We start from the raw sequence: 15,438 nt of genomic DNA, 5'->3' as shown, positions 1-15,438 counted from the left end.
AATTTTATTTCCAAATGACCAGAAAGAAGACATGATGGTGAAATTAGCATTGTTTGTGGGGCCATATTTGTGGTGAAGATGATGTACAGATTACTAAGAGATTACACCAAAGGGAAAGATTGGAATATGATCTTCAGGAATCTAAGGGGTGGGGATGGGAGCAGTCCATATAACTAAAGAAAGGAATATATTGTGGGCAAATTCCATAGCAGAGTGTGGGGACAGGGGTGGTATAATCCCCATGATGTCTTTTCTCCCCAGAGCTCTTGTTTGTCCCGGCCGTAAAACGATTTTCTGTGTCGTTTGCAAAGCATCCGACTAACGGTACGTTTGCTCTGACTCAACATCATTCTTCCTCACCATGTCACCTCCAGACACTTAACCTCTGAGTTCTGACACTGACTTTACCTATCCTTCCACTGTGTTGACGCCCTTCTGTCTTTGAGTGAGCCACTCTCTAAGTGTCCCTCCAGGGACATCTCCCTTGTGACAACCTTAGCCTTGACTGCAGCCTGGCTGACTTATCCCTGTGGCAGCTTGGGGTCTTACTTCCATAATCACTGTCATCGCCATTATGTCACTTTTGTCAACATCACCACCAAAGCATTGATTACACCTCTCCCTTTCCTATCACATGACTGCCAGGCTTTGTACAGACATGGTAATGGTTCCCCCTTTTTAGGAAGAGAACAGTATTTCCCAGATTGGTCCAGTCTGTTCTCTACCCCACTCCTCAAGCTTATATAATTTTGGTCTTCCTGGTTTTTCTCCAGCTCTTTTGATGAGGTGGATGACTGGTTTGTTCCTCTTTTGGAGCAATGCAGCAGTTCCCAGCTCCCAAGCCTAATTATAAGGACGTTGGTCTTGAGTATACAGTTTCCCATCTCTGTATTCCTATCTCCTGCCATTGTGTGTACTTTGTGTGACTCTTGTGTTCCTGACATCTGCTTTATGTTACTACTAACCTAGTGCCTGGGCCTAGAAAATGAGAGCCCAGATTGCTTTGGGATAAAAGAAAAGGAAAGGAGCAAAACAAATAGTCAGTAAAGGAAGAAGACGGGTTTTTAAATGTAGTTTCTACATGACCCCAGCCCTACTGTGGCAAAGCTCCCTGACTTGGAGAAGCTTGAAGAGTTGAGATGTCTGCTGGGTATTCTGGGAGGATCTCAGAATGAATAATATTTGCAGAGTATTGAAGAACTGAGTCTGCCCACATGAAGTTAGGAAGGAATGTTTGGAGATCTGTGTAAACCAAAATCTGAAGGGCTGTGGTCTCCTCGTAGGGTATAGCAGAACCCAGGCCTCACTCTCTACTGAAGCTTTATCCTTCGTATTCTGTGTTTTGCATTAGAGCAAATCCAGTTTCGCTAGATATGGTTTTCTTCTGTCTTAAGATCTGAGACTCTCCTAGGGAGGTAAAATTAGCCTGTCTTCCTGGCCAGAAGACTTCTCCTGCTGAGCCCCTGCTACCTAGTCAGTGGTAGCTGCTAGAGTGGCCCAGTCAGGTAACACATCCCCATGAGACATTGCTAGATCTCTTGCTAGGTTATCTAGCGATATATGCTTAGCTCATCTTGGCCTCCAGGCTCTAACTTGTGCCTCAGTTAGGAGTCTCCATTCAGAGAGCTATGGCCTTACCTACTCATTTTGTTTCAAGCTTTTCTGGCCTTCATGGGCCACAGTCATCCCCAGAGTAGAACCCAATGCACCAACCACAAGCCTTGGACCTGGACTTAGGATCCAAAGTGTAGTATGAGCTAAGTCACATATCTCCTAGTTTCTTAGGTGCCTTAAGACAAGACCCAGGTTGATAAAATATCCTCAAACCTGTGTACCTCCAGTTCCTTGAATCTTTGGTTAGCAGCCTCACCAGTTGAAGAACAGAAGAACTAATTCTACCAAAAGGAGTTGAGGATGAAAGACCTGGACAACTCAGGTATAGTGCAGGAAAACAAATTCAAGATCTGCTCCAATACCCTGCACACTTCCTCTGGGGTCTTCTGGCCTCCTTTGTTTTTCTTGTGCTTGAGCTTGAAGGCTAGTGTGCTTAAGAAGCCAGAATCTGGAATCTACGTGCTAGCAACAGGAGAAATTTGGAGCTACTGTATCTCTTGTTGAAGATTGTCTTGACTGAATTTGGCTCTCAGGACAATGTAAGGGCTCTATCTCGTGGCCAAGTTCTTACCTGACTGACTTAGCAATTACAGAGTGGATATTCTATCTGTAATTGCTTGTAACTGATAAGTCACAGCACAGTATGTCAACCTGCTGTCCTGTCATCATCTCCTTATGATTGCCTGGCTTTGAAACAGAAGGAAGAAATGGGGCCTGGCTTTGGGAAGGAGGCAAGGCAATGCTGTCTACATTCTTTGATAGGAGAGCAGCTCTTAGTTTACCTCTGTCTTTGCTCCTGATAATCTTCTGTCATATACTGTAACTACATCACACAAGTATGGCCTGTTACTAAAATGCACACCAGACTCACCAAAGTAAATTAATAAAGGGGGAATAGACCATGGCTCACCTTCATCCAGAATGTCAGACTGTGCCTGTGTAATTTGTCAAGTCCATTATCTTCTAGGAACATACAACTGTGTGATCTGGTAAAATTGGTGCTCACCAGCCTATCCTGGGTAGAGCTGAAACCTGTGCTGACATTCAAATTAAGATCTCTGGAAGTTGTAGTCTCATGGATCACCCTCAGCTGCCTTTACCCTGCATTCTCTATACCAACATCCTATGCTCAAGTTCTTACCTGTCCTCATGTCAGATCTCAAGACACCTTGCCTTTTCCCAAGATCTTTCCCTACTGTTCCCGCCCCCCCCCCCCTTTTTAAGACTTATTTATTTATTTGAAAGTCAGAGTTACAAAGAGAGAGGAGGAGAGGCAGAGAGAGAGAGAAAGGTCTTCCATCCTCTGGTTCACTCTCTAATTCCCCACAATGGCCAGAGCTGTGCCCATCTGAAGCCAGGAGCCAGGAGCTTCTTCAGGGTTTCCCACGCAGGCGCAAGGGCCCAAAGACTTGGGCCATCTTCTATTGCTTTCCTAGGCCATAGCAGAGACTGGATCAGAAGTGGAGCAGCTGGGACACAAACTGGCACCCATACGGGATGCTGGCACTGTAGGCAGCAGCTTTACCCACTACGCCACAGTGTCAACCCCTCCTTTTTTTGTGGCTTTTTTTTTTTTAAAGATTTATTTATTTATTTGGAAGTCAGAGTTACACAGAGAGAGGAGAGGCAAAGAGAGAAAGTGTTCCATCCACTGGTTCACTCCCTAATTGGCTGTGACAGCTGGAGATGCACTGATCTGAAGCCAGAAGCCAGGAATTCTTCCAGCTCTTCCATGCGGGTGCTGGGGCCCAAGGACTTGGGCCATCTTCTACTGCTTTCCCAAGCCATAGCAGAGAGCTGGGTCGGAAATGGAGCAGCTGGGATTTGAACTGGCACCTGTATGGGATGCCGGCACTTCAGGCGGTGGTGGCTTTACCTGCTAGGCCAAGTGCTGGCCCCCATACTGTTCCTCTTACACTCTTCACCACATGCCATTTACTCCATCAGCCTTGTGCAGCTGAATCGCATATACCCACGAAGTTTGCCCAGCAGCTAAAACCGTGTTAGGGGTTCAGAATCAAAGCTTTCCCACTCCCTAGCTGAAGTGGCAAGAAAAAATAAAATTACCTAACTTTTGACTTCTGTCATGGATACAGTGTCCCCCATGTCCTTATATTTAGGCATACTTTTAAAAGAACCTGTCTGTTTGAACAAGAGCAAGGTAAAGGATGATGAGTCAGCATGGGCATTTTCACGTATTGATTGCATTTTTCACATGCACTGTTTTAAGGGAGTCCTGCAGCTGCTTTGCTGCCAGTTTCCTGTGCCAGCTTGTGGAATCAGCCCTGTCTGTAGGTGTCTTAGAGGCTCACCTAGAATGCCTGGCCTGAGCCTTCAGGAACCCTTTTAGCTATAGATTATCTTGGTACCCACTTCTATTCATGACACTCCTCTTTGAAACTCTTCATCTCTATCCTAACCTCATAAATCCATTCGTCTAGGAAGGAAGCCCTAACAGGGGTTTGTTGAAGAATAATGATGGACCCTGGAGCCCTAATCAAAGCTCCCAGCCACAGAACTGCCACTTACCCCTGTCCAGAATGATGTGACTGCCCTCTGCAAGCACTGACTGAATGCTCGAAGAGGAAGGGGAGGGCCTTGCTGTATGACGAGGTCTCACTGGGCACTTCTTTTAGACTCGCCGTGTGATGCTGACCCTCTTCTTCCCTGTAAGAGATGCCCAGTGGCTCTCCCTGCTTCTCTTTTAGCTTACCTTGGATCTCAGTGGCCCCCACCTGCCAGGATCACTGTGCCAGTCAGTACCCCCCTCATTGTCTCTCCTTCTTCTTTTTCTTTATCTCTGTGCTTCCTGCCGTGATCCCCCCGCCCCCTCCAGAGCTGCTGGATGACCAGCACCCTGTGGTCCGGTTGCTGCGCAGTTTTTCCTCTGATTGCCCAGGGGGCCGGCCAGTCTCCTTGGATGCCACGCTGGCGCATCATCTGCACCAGTGCTCCTACCACCTGCGCCTCTTCCGGAACTGGCTGCGCTCAGGCCAGGATGACCCCGAGTGCCTCTACGGTACCCCCTGCCACCAAGCTGGCTGCTGCCACTACCTTGGCTGGGACTGACTGCTTTGCTTATTGCACTTCTGGCAAGAGAGCCAACCTTTTCCTCTCTCCTGTTTGCCCTAAGGTTATGTGACTCGTGTTTAGTTGCTTGTATGGGTTTGGGGCCAGACTGCCTGGTAGCTGTAGCCTTGGCTGCTCATCCCCTTCTGATTCTACTTTGTCACAGCCCCTTAAAGTCCCCCATTCCCCAATTCTGTTCAGTGTAGGAATAATCTCTTACCCTGGAATCTGTTCTTATCTTTCTAACCCTCCACTACCACCATCTTCAAATCCAGACATTTTTCTATACATTCTGAGTAGCTAGAGACTACCTGTCCTGCCCTCCTGCTATACAATTACAGGGGGGAAATTGAGGCACAGAGGCCTCAGTTGAATCCTTGAGACAAACAAGGGCCAGAGGTTAGAAGATGGTTAAATATAATCCTCTTGTGTTATGATTTTAGTCACTGGTGAACAGGAGGCTAAATCTTGCATAGATATTACTGTCCTGCATACTTCTGACCCTTTAAGGGGGTGTAGAGGACACACACACAGATTGGGAACTGAAAAAGTGGTTGGGATAAATGCTTCTTGATCCTCCAGTGTGGATATTTCTTCCAGCAATAGTTCCTGGGGATAGGGTGACACATTTAGTTTTACCCTTGACCTTATCCACACTGGTAAACCTGCATTGGAATACTTGACTTTAGAGCAGAGAGTCTGTATTTATTCTGACAAATGAGGTTTGCCTCAGTTTCTTATGTAGTGCAGCTATCCTTCAAGCCTGGGGCCTTCTGATAGATAAGAAGGGAAAAGCTTTGATGTGATGGAAATGACCAAGAAAGAACTTCCATTCCCCCCTGCCTGTTCATGCATGTGGTTTTCCTGGGCTGAGCTTCCTATGTATTGCATGCCTTCCAGTTTGCATCCAAGTATTCTAGCCTTTCTACCCACATCCTAAATTTGCATGAACTCCTCAGATTCCATGCCCTTCTCCTTAATTTGGTTCTCTTTTTCATGACACTCAAATTTGCCATTTCTTCCCAGCTCCATGACCTCCCTACCTCATGTTAGATCTCCTATTTCACCCCTTACCTCTGGATCCTTGTTTTATTCCCCCCAAAAGTGCAAGAGCAATGTTGGTGCTTACCCTGTTGGGATTCTGTTGATTTTTCCCAGAGGACATTGTAGGCTCTCCACAGGACAAGAGGTGATTTGATTCACCTGGAGGCCTTAACTGATAGACCTTGTAGGAAATCAAAAGATGAGATAAACAGATTCTCCTAGTGGCTATACAGAGTTCCCTCTTCTGAGAATCTTGGATATCCCCTGCTCCAAAAGCCAGACACTCTCCTGATGGCTCTCAGGGACTCTCCATACTTCTCAGCCATACAGGGTATATCTGGCAAGAATAACATTGACTTTGTCTATTTTCTAATAGGATTTGAAGGATGCTCCATGGTACCTACCATCTACCCCCTGGAAACACTGCATAATGCCCTTTCCCTGCGTCAAGTGAGTGAATTTTTGAGTAGAGTCTGCCAGCGCCACACTGATGCCCAGGCACAGGTATCTGCAGGTATGGAAAATATTATTTTGTACTCCTACTCTGCCCCCACTCCCATGCTTCCTAGAACATGCAAAAATAATACATTTAAAAGGTAGTTAGGAGCAGGCATTTAGTTTAGAAGCTGAGATGTCCACATTCCACATTGGAGCAACAGAGTTCAATTGTGAGTTCAGCTCCTGATTCCAACTTCTTTCCAATGCAGACCCTGGGAGGCAGTTGTCATATCCCCCAAGTAATTGGGCTCCTGCCTCTCATGTGAACAACATGGAATATGTTCCACCTCCTTCCTAGCTCCATCTCTAGCCATTAACAGGCATTTGGAGAGTGAACCAGCAGATGGGAGCATGCTCACTATCTCTCTCTCTCCCAAATAAATATTTAAATTTTTAAAATTTTCATTTTATTTGAAAAGCAGGGAAATTGTGTGTGTGTGTGTGTATAAGAGAGAGTGAGAGAGTGAGCAAGCTATCTCTTTTTGTTCACTGTCTCACTCCCCAAATACTCTAAACCAAGGATGGGCCAGGCCAAAGCCAGGAGCCTGGAACTCAATCTGGGTCTCCCATGTGGGTGTCAGGGACCCAACTGCTTGAGCCATCATCTACTACTCGCTAACGTGCACATTAACGAGAAGCTTGAATTGGAAGTAGAGCCAGGACTCAAACCAGGCATAACTGGTAGGGCATGCAGGCGTCCCTACTGGTGTCATAACTGCTGTACCAAATGCCCAGCCCTTCAAATAATTTTTGCTAAGTTTACAAAAGTAATTAGTGTAGACAGTCACCTAAATAGTCATTTCATGGAATTAAAATTGAATCCATTCCTGTCACTATATATCAGTAAACACTCCATGTGGATCAGAGTTCTAAATGTAAAAATCAAGCCATGTGGGGCTGGTGCTGTGGCGCAGCAGGTTAAAGCCCCAGCCCGCAGCACCGGCACCCCATAAAGGTGCCAGTCTGAGACCCGACTGCTCCTCTTCCAATCCAGCTCCCTGCTATGGCCTGGGAAAGCAGTAGAATATGGCCCAGGTCCTTGGGCCCCTGAACCCGCATGGGAGACCTAGAAGAAGCTCCTGGCTCCTGGCTTCAGATCAGCTCAGCTCTGGCTGTTGAGATCATTTGGGGAGTGGATCCACGGAATAGAAAACCTCTCTCTCTCTGGCTCTACCTCTCTCTGTAACTCCTTTAAATAAATAAAATAATTCTTTAAAGTAAAAAATCAAGCCATGTGGGTAGGTCACTCCAAAGGCTTGTTGTTCCACATAAACACCAGAACACCAACAAAAACTGTCAGGATCAACTTCGTCAGAAAGAAGCAACCTGGAAATGATGGGGAAGTTTTATAGCATTTTTACTTGTCCTTTCCCCAACCTTCCCACCCTCTACTCCAGCTTGGTAGTGGACTTTTTTTTTTTTTTTAAAGATTTATTTATTCATTTGAAAGACAGTACATGAGAGAGAAGTATCTTCCATATAATGGTTCATTCTCCAAATAGCTACAATAGCCAGTTCTGGGCCAGGTTGAAACCAGGAGCGAGGAACTCCTTCTGGGTCTTCCCCAGGGGTAGCAGGGGCCTTTACACTTGGGCCATCCTCTGCTGCTTTCCCAAGCACACTGTGGGAAGCTGAATTGGAAGTGGGGTAGCTGGGACTCAAATGTGCACTCTGATGCAGGATGCTGGCTCCCCAGGCGGTTGCTTACTTTGCTGCACCACAGTGCTAACCCCATTGATGGTGGTCTTGAAGATGTGAACCATGTTCTTAGTATGGGATCTGGGTCTCTGGTTTCAGAAGGAGCAAAGAAGACCTTGTTCTGAAAGAAATGTGTTTGTTCTAACCTGCTATGGGCTACATAAAGGACTTACATATGTGCTTATCTTTGTTTTGCCTAACTTGGAACTTACTCAGGGCAGAAAAGTGGGTATGCAGAAGTCCTTTCTCAAAAGCTCAATTCCTGCTGTGGCCTGAGGAAAAAAAAGTGTAACTGAAGCAAATGACAGCCATACTTAAACTCTGGGAAGAAAACCTGAGGGGAGAATTTCTTTGGAAAATTATGGAATTCAGAAACACCCACATAGACTTGGAAACTTAGAAACCCATATACATGCCTGCACAGAATGCGTGTACAGAAAAGACTTGAGAAGACCCTAAGTTTTCACTTCTGGCTGAACTCTAGATTCAGCTTGAGCAGGAAGTGAGTGAGGGTTAAGGGAGAGTTGTAAGTGATCTGGTTAAGTGTGAAAGAAGTTCCTTGGCATAGAACCGGCCCACATACACTCAGACAGCTTTCCTTCACCTCCACTTAGGCTTTGCTTTTCCTTTTTTGGTTGCTGGCATTCGTGAAAATCTGTCAAAATACTAACTGAATGCAAGCTAAAGGAGCAGAGACTTCAGAAACCACACATGGCAAAGAATACAGACTTTACAAAAATAGCCTATAAAAGTCACTAAACAAGCAGCTAGGCAGAGCCCATAACAAATAACAGTAATGAAACCTAGAGAGGGGGAATAATTTGGCTTTCAAAGTTAATACAGCAAAATAATTGAAAATATCCATTTTCAATAAAAAATGTATAAAGCATAGAAAAACAAAAACAAACTCAAGAAAATGACCTAGTCACAGTAGAAATGAACAGAAATTGTTCCTGAGGAAGCATAGACATTAAATTTACTAAACATTTTATTTTTAAAAGATTTATTTATTTATTTCAAAGTCAGAATTATAAAGAGAGGAAGAGGGAGAGGGGAGAGGACTTCCATCCAATGATTCACTCCCCAGTTGGCCGCAACGGCTGGAGCTGCACTGATCTTGCCAGGAGCCAAAAGCTGCTTCCGGGTCTCCCACGTTGGTGCAGGGGCCCAAGGATTTGGGCCATCTTCTACTGCTTTCCCAACCATGGCAGAGAGCTGGATTTAAAATGGAGCAGCCGAGTCTTAAACTGGCGCCCATATGGGATGCTGGCACTTCAGGCCAGGGCGTTAACCTGCTGTGCCATAGTGCTGGCCTCTACAAACATTTTACTTTTAAATTAATTATTTTCTTTATTTGAAAGTCAGAGATACAGCAAGGAATCTCTCATCTTCTGGTTCACTTCTCAAAATCCTGCAGTAAGCAGGGCTGGACCACGCCAAAACCAGGAGACAGGGACTCAGTTTGGATCTCCCATATGGATGGCTGGGACCCAACTATTTGAACTATGACTTGCTGTCTCCCGGGGTGTACATCAGCAGGAACTTAGAATGGAGAGTGAAGTGGGGACTCGAACCCAGACACTCCAATATAGGATGTGGGTATTGCAAGCAGCAACTTCACCACTGTGCCAAACATCCATCCCTAAGCAAGTAATTCAAATCAGCTATCTGAAATATGCTCAACGAGCTAGAAGAAATGATAGACAAAAAGCTAAAGGAAATCAGGAGAATAAATGGGAGTAAAATAACTAAAATGAAAAATTCACTCAGGGTTTTCATAGACAGAAGGAAGGATCAGCAAACTTGAAGATAAGTCAATTGAAAATATCTAGGCTAAAGAGCAGAAAGAATAAAGAATGAGAAAAAAATGAACATGAGGCTTGCATTGTGGCTGAACACATTAAACCACTGCCTCTAACACTGCATCCCACATGGGTGCCACTTCAAGTTCCGGCTGCTCCACTTCCAATCTGGTTCCCTGCTAACATCTGGAAAAGCAGAGAAAGATGGCCCAAGTGCTTGGACCCCTGCCACCTGCATGGGAGACCCAGATGGAGTTCCAGTCCTCCGGCTTCAGCTTGGCCCTGCTGCGGCCATTGCAGCCATTTGGGGAATGAACCAGCAGATGGGAGATCTCTCCCCCCCCACCCCAACTCTGTGTTTCAAATAAATAAATATTTTTTAAAAAATTTAAAAATGAACAGAGCCAAAGATACTTGTAGGACACCTTCAAGCATAACAATGTGTTCAATGAAATTCCAGAACGAGAAGAGAAAAAGGCAAAAAAAAAAAAAAAAAATTGAAGAAATAATGACTAAAAACATCTTAAATAGGATAAAAGATGTGAATCTAGATGTCCAATTAGCTCAACCAGCTCCAGTAAAGATAAATGTGAAGAGATCCATAAATTGTCAAAAGACAAAAAGAAAATCCTGAAATCTGCAAGAGAGAAGCAACTTGTCATTTACAAGATAACAGCAAGTTTCTCACCAGAAATCTTGGAGACCAGAAGCAGCAGGATGACACATTTATAATGCTGTCATTAACAGACTGTCAAATAAAAATTTTATGGTTGCTAAACTGTCCAAAAATGAAGGAGAAATGTATTTTAAAAAGTTCACACTTCCCAATTTGAAAATGTACTACAAAGCTGTAGTATTCAAAGTAGGGTAGGGCTGCCAGAGAATAAACATGTAGATAACAGAATTGAATCAAGGATCCAGAAAGGGGCCAGCACGTGGCTTAGCAGATAAAGCCACTGCCTGCAGTGTCAGCATCCCATATGGGCACCTGTTTGAGTCCTGGCTGTTCCACTTCCAATCCAACTCTCTACTATGGCCTGGGAAAGCAGTAGAAGATGGCCCAAGTCCTTGGGCCCCTGCACCCATGTGAGAGAGCCACAAGAAGCTCCTTCTCCTGGTTTCAGATCGGCACAGCTCCAGGAGAAGTGGCCATCTGGGGAGTGAACCAGTGGATGGAAAACCCCTCCCTCCCCCCCCCCCCGCCCCGCCTCTGCCTCTCTGTAACTCTGCCTTTCAAATGAATAAATAAATCTTTGAAAAATAAAAAAGAATCCAGAAATAGGGCCTGTTGTTGTGGCACAGTTGGTTAAGCTACTGCCTATGGCACTTGCATCCCATGTGAGCACCGGTTCAAGTCCCAGCAGCTCCACTTCTGATCCAGCATGTGCATAATGGGAATAAAAGATTTAATTGAAAGACAGAGTTATAGGGAGAGATCTTCCAATGGTTCACTCCCCAAATGGATGCAACAGCTGGGGCTGGGCCAGGCTGAAACCAGAAGTCTGGAACTCTATCCAAATGTCTCATGGAAGTGGCAGGGGCCCAACCATTTGGGCGTTTTCCACTGTGCATTAATAGGGAGTAGAATTGGAAATGGAGCAGCCTAAACTCGAATCAGTACTTATATGGGATGCCGACATCACAGATAGCAGTTTAACCTGCTATGTCACAATGCCGGCTGACATAGGGTAAATTTTCTTGGCCCTATATTAGGCACTGGATTCTTAGAACAAAAGCACAAGAAACAAAGCTAAAAATAAAGTGGACTTCACCAAAATTAAAAACATTAAAGGCCGGCGCCGCAGCTCACTAGGCTAATCCTCCGCCTAGCGGCGCCGGCACACCGGGTTCTAGTCCCGGTTGGGGCGCCGGATTCTGTCCCGGTTGCCCCTCTTCCAGGCCAGCTCTCTGCTGTGGCCAGGGAGTGCAGTGGAGGATGGCCCAAGTCCTTGGGCCCTGCACCCCATGGGAGACCAGGAAAAGCACCTGGCTCCTGGCTCCTGCCATCGGATCAGCGCGGTGCGCCGGCCGCAGCGCGCAGGCCGCGGCGGCCATTGGAGAGTGAACCAACGGCAAAGGAAGACCTTTCTCTCTGTCTCTCTCTCTCACTGTCCACTCTGCCTGTCAAAAAAAAAAAAATTTATAAAAAAAAAAAAAAACAATCAAAGAACATTATCAAAAAGTGAAAAGACAGAATGGGCATTGTGCCAGTTAAGACTCTTGTATCCCATATCAGAATGCTGGGTTTGAATCCTGACTACTCTGCTCCTGATCCGGCTTCCTGCTAAGCTACCTGGGAAGGCAGTAGATATTTCAAGTAGTTAGGTTTTTGCAACCCACTTGGGAGACCAGATGGAATTACTGGCTCCTGGTTTCAACTTGATTCAGCCTTGGCTAATGTGGGCACTGGGGAGTGAACCAGCGACTGGAAGATCTATTTTCCTTCTTCTGTCTCTGTCACTCTGCATTTCAGATAATCAAACAAATAAATACACAAATAAATCTTTTAAAAAGGAAAAAGTGAAAAGACAACTTACAGGAAGGGAGAAAATATTTGCAAATCATATAGATGACCAGAGTCCAAAATGTGACAAGTCAACAAAAAAGAAACAATCTAGGGGCCAAAGCTGAGGTGCAGTAGGTTAAGCCATGGCCTGCAATGCCAGGAACCCATATTGAGGCACTGGTTTGAGTCCTGACTGTTCTACTTGTGATCCAGCTCCCTGCTAATGGGCCTGGGAAATGGAAAAGCAACAAAAGATGTCCCAAGTCCTGGGGTCCCTGCCACCCATGTGGGAGACCCAGGTAGAGTTCTAGGTCCCTGGTTTGAACTGGCCCAGTCCTGCTCATTGTGGCAATGCAGGGAGTGAGCCAGCAGATGGCACATCTTTCCCCTCTCTCTCTGTCTCTCCCTTTCTCTGACACTCTGCCATTCAAATATATAAAATAAATTTGATTAAAAACAAAAATAAAGGAAAAACCCAGTTTAAAAGTAGGCAAAAGCATCCTTGGAGGCAGCAGGTATTGCCCAAGTGCTTGGTCCTCTGCCACCCACATGGGAGGTCAATATGGAGTTTTGGGTTCCTGGCTGTGGCTTGTCCCTGCCCTGGGTTTTAAAGACATTTAGGGGGCGAATCAGTGCATGGAAGATCAATCTCTCGTCTCTCTGTCTCTCTCTTTCTCTCTCTGCCTTTTGAGTAGATGAAAACAAATAAACATTTTAAAAGCAAATAAAAAGAGAGGACTTGGATTATTTTTCCAAAGAAGATATAGAAAATATACAAATTTCATGAGCGTGTGAAACATGCTCTCACTGGTCATTGGGGATGTGCAGATCTGAACAACAGTGAGATATCACTTCACATCCACCAGAATGGTTATGAAAAAAAAATAAAGGAATGTGGACAAACTGGAAGTCTTCTACATAGCTAGTGGAACTGTAAGATGGTATTACCACTGTGGAAAGCAGCATAGCAGCTCCCAAAAAGTTAATCATAGAATTACCATGTGACCCAGCCATTCTACTCCTAGGTATATACAAAAAAAAAAAAAAATACTGAAACTAATACTTATACACAGATGTTCATGTCAGTACTTGTTACAATAAAAATGACTGAAATGGCCATGCATGGACAGACAAAATGTATCTCTGAACAATGGGATGCTACGGAGCTCTATAAAGGAATAAAGTACCTGATCCATGTAACAACATGGATGAACCTTAAAAACATCTTTGCTGAAGAGAAACCAAACACAAAAAGTCATATATTGCATAATTCTGTTTATATGAAATATCCAAAACCAGTAAATCCTTAGAGAAGGTGCTAGATTGGTGGTTTCCAGAGGTTGGAGATAGGATGGATGGGGAGTGACTTCTTAATGGATATGGGATTTTCTTTTGGGGAGAAAAAAATGTTGTGGAACTAGAAAGAGGTGGTGGTTCCACAACATTGTAGATATACTAAATGTCACAGAATTATATATATAAATGGTTAACTTTATATTAGGGTTTCACCTCAATAACAAAAATTAAAAGTACCAGATAGGACATATATAGTGGTGGTAAATTCTTTTATCATCAAAAAGTAAGGAAAGACTAATTCTGACTCGGAGAAGCAATGTGAAAGTTGATAAATTTAAGTCATGTAAACTTTTAAAAAATCCAGTAGCAAATAGCATAAGCAAAGACATTTTTTGCAATTTATATCATATATATATATAAGATTAATTATCCTAAAATTCAAGGAGCTTTTTATGATCATGATTTTCAAAAATGGTTTTAAAAACTTGGTTTTAGAAAAGTTTACAGAGAAAGAAATACAAATGGCCATTGTGCATATGAAATTTTGATCAACCTTGATCATAGGAGCCATACTAATTAAAACTACCTTGAAATATTATTTCTCATCTGTCAGATTGAAAGAAATACTACAAGTTTGTTGACAACACACTCTCTTGGCAAGTCTAATGAGAGAGTAAATCCCATACATATACTGTTGATGAGAATGCAAAATAGTACAATCTCTGTGGTTGTAAAATTTTTAATATCTCAGATTTGTAGATATAGCTGACCTCTGATGCAATAATCTACTTTTAAAAATCTGTTGTGAAGCCATTGCTTCACAAAGTTGATATTTGTATAAATTAATTCATTCTGGCATTATTTATAGTGGCTGCCCAAGAGTCATTCTAAATAAGAGTAAGAGGGGCCAGTGCTGTGGCATAGTGGGCTGAGCCTCTACCTGTAGTGTCGCCATCCCAAATGGGTGCCTGTTTGAGTCCTGGCTGTTCCACTTCCAATACAGCTCCAGGTTGATGGCCTGGGAAAGCAGTAGAAGATGGCCTAAGTCCTTGGGTCCCTACACCTGCATGGGAAACCCAGAAGAAGCTCCTGGTTCCTGGCTTTGGATCAGCCCAGCCCTGGCTTGTTGCAGCCATTTAGGGAATGAACCAGCAGATAGAAGACTGAGCCCTCTCTCTCTCCCTTTCTCTGTAACTCTGCCTCTCAAGTTAAAAAAAAAAAATCTTAAAGGAAAAAAACAAAAAAGAGTAAGTGAGAAAAGTTGTGGAGTATCCACTCAGCTAAATACTACTGATCTATTAAAACTAATGAAAAAATTGCATCTGATATGAAGCAACTTCCAGGATATGTTAAGTGAAAAAAGAAGGTGCAGAATAGTGTTAATAGTAGGTTGCTTATTTTTTAAGTAAGGAGAAGAAATAAAGGAAAAAATGTACATGTATTATAAAAAGAAATGCTAAAAGTATAATCTAGAAACTAGTAAAAGTGGTTACCTCTAGAGGTAACAATAGGGAATGGGATTACAGGGCATGAAGGAATTACATTTTTTTCCTTTCTTTTCCTTCCTTCCTTAAAGATTTATTTGCTTGAAAGGCAGAGTTAGAGAGAGAAAGGGAGAGAAACAGAAGATCTTCCATCTGCTGGTTCACTCCCTAAATGGCTGCAACAAGCTGGGGCTGGACCAGATAAAAGCCAGGAACCAAGAACAACTTCAGAGTCTCCCACGCAGGTGCAGGGGCCCAAGCACTTGAGTCATCTTCCACTGCTTTCCCAGGCCATTAGCAGGGAGCTGGATTGGAAACGAAGCAGCTGGGACTCAAACAAGCACTTCCAGGGAAATGAAGGCAACAAGATCATTTCTGCAAAATCTAGAAAGGAAAAAAAAGGAGAGGAAGATCAAAAGAAAGCAAA

The 15,438-nt window shown here is 44.0% G+C and overlaps 1 protein-coding gene across 49 annotated transcripts in view; it reads left to right on the top strand.

Annotated features, from left to right (window-relative positions):
* The window catches only part of PPIP5K1 (diphosphoinositol pentakisphosphate kinase 1), a 57,778-nt gene that overhangs the window by 24,515 nt on the left and 17,825 nt on the right, over positions 1 to 15,438 (top strand). For 18 of the 49 annotated variants that reach the window (XM_070054105.2, XM_089310203.1, XM_089310196.1 and 15 more), the window contains one exon: positions 6,104 to 6,241. In XM_070054105.2, coding sequence (XP_069910206.2) covers positions 6,104 to 6,241 — 138 coding nt within the window. Of the gene's footprint in view, positions 1 to 261; positions 325 to 4,450; positions 4,634 to 6,103; positions 6,242 to 15,438 lie in introns of all 49 variants that reach the window. The other 31 variants (XM_089310202.1, XM_089310194.1, XM_089310205.1 and 28 more) reach the window with 3 other exon arrangements.

The sequence above is a fragment of the Oryctolagus cuniculus genome, chromosome 12 (genome assembly GCF_051225735.1).
Source record: "Oryctolagus cuniculus isolate XC-2025 breed Fujian yellow rabbit chromosome 12, ASM5122573v1, whole genome shotgun sequence".
NCBI classification, from domain to species: domain Eukaryota; kingdom Metazoa; phylum Chordata; class Mammalia; order Lagomorpha; family Leporidae; genus Oryctolagus; species Oryctolagus cuniculus.
Note: the sequence above shows the minus strand (reverse complement) of the source record. Positions and strands in the feature narration are given on the sequence as shown.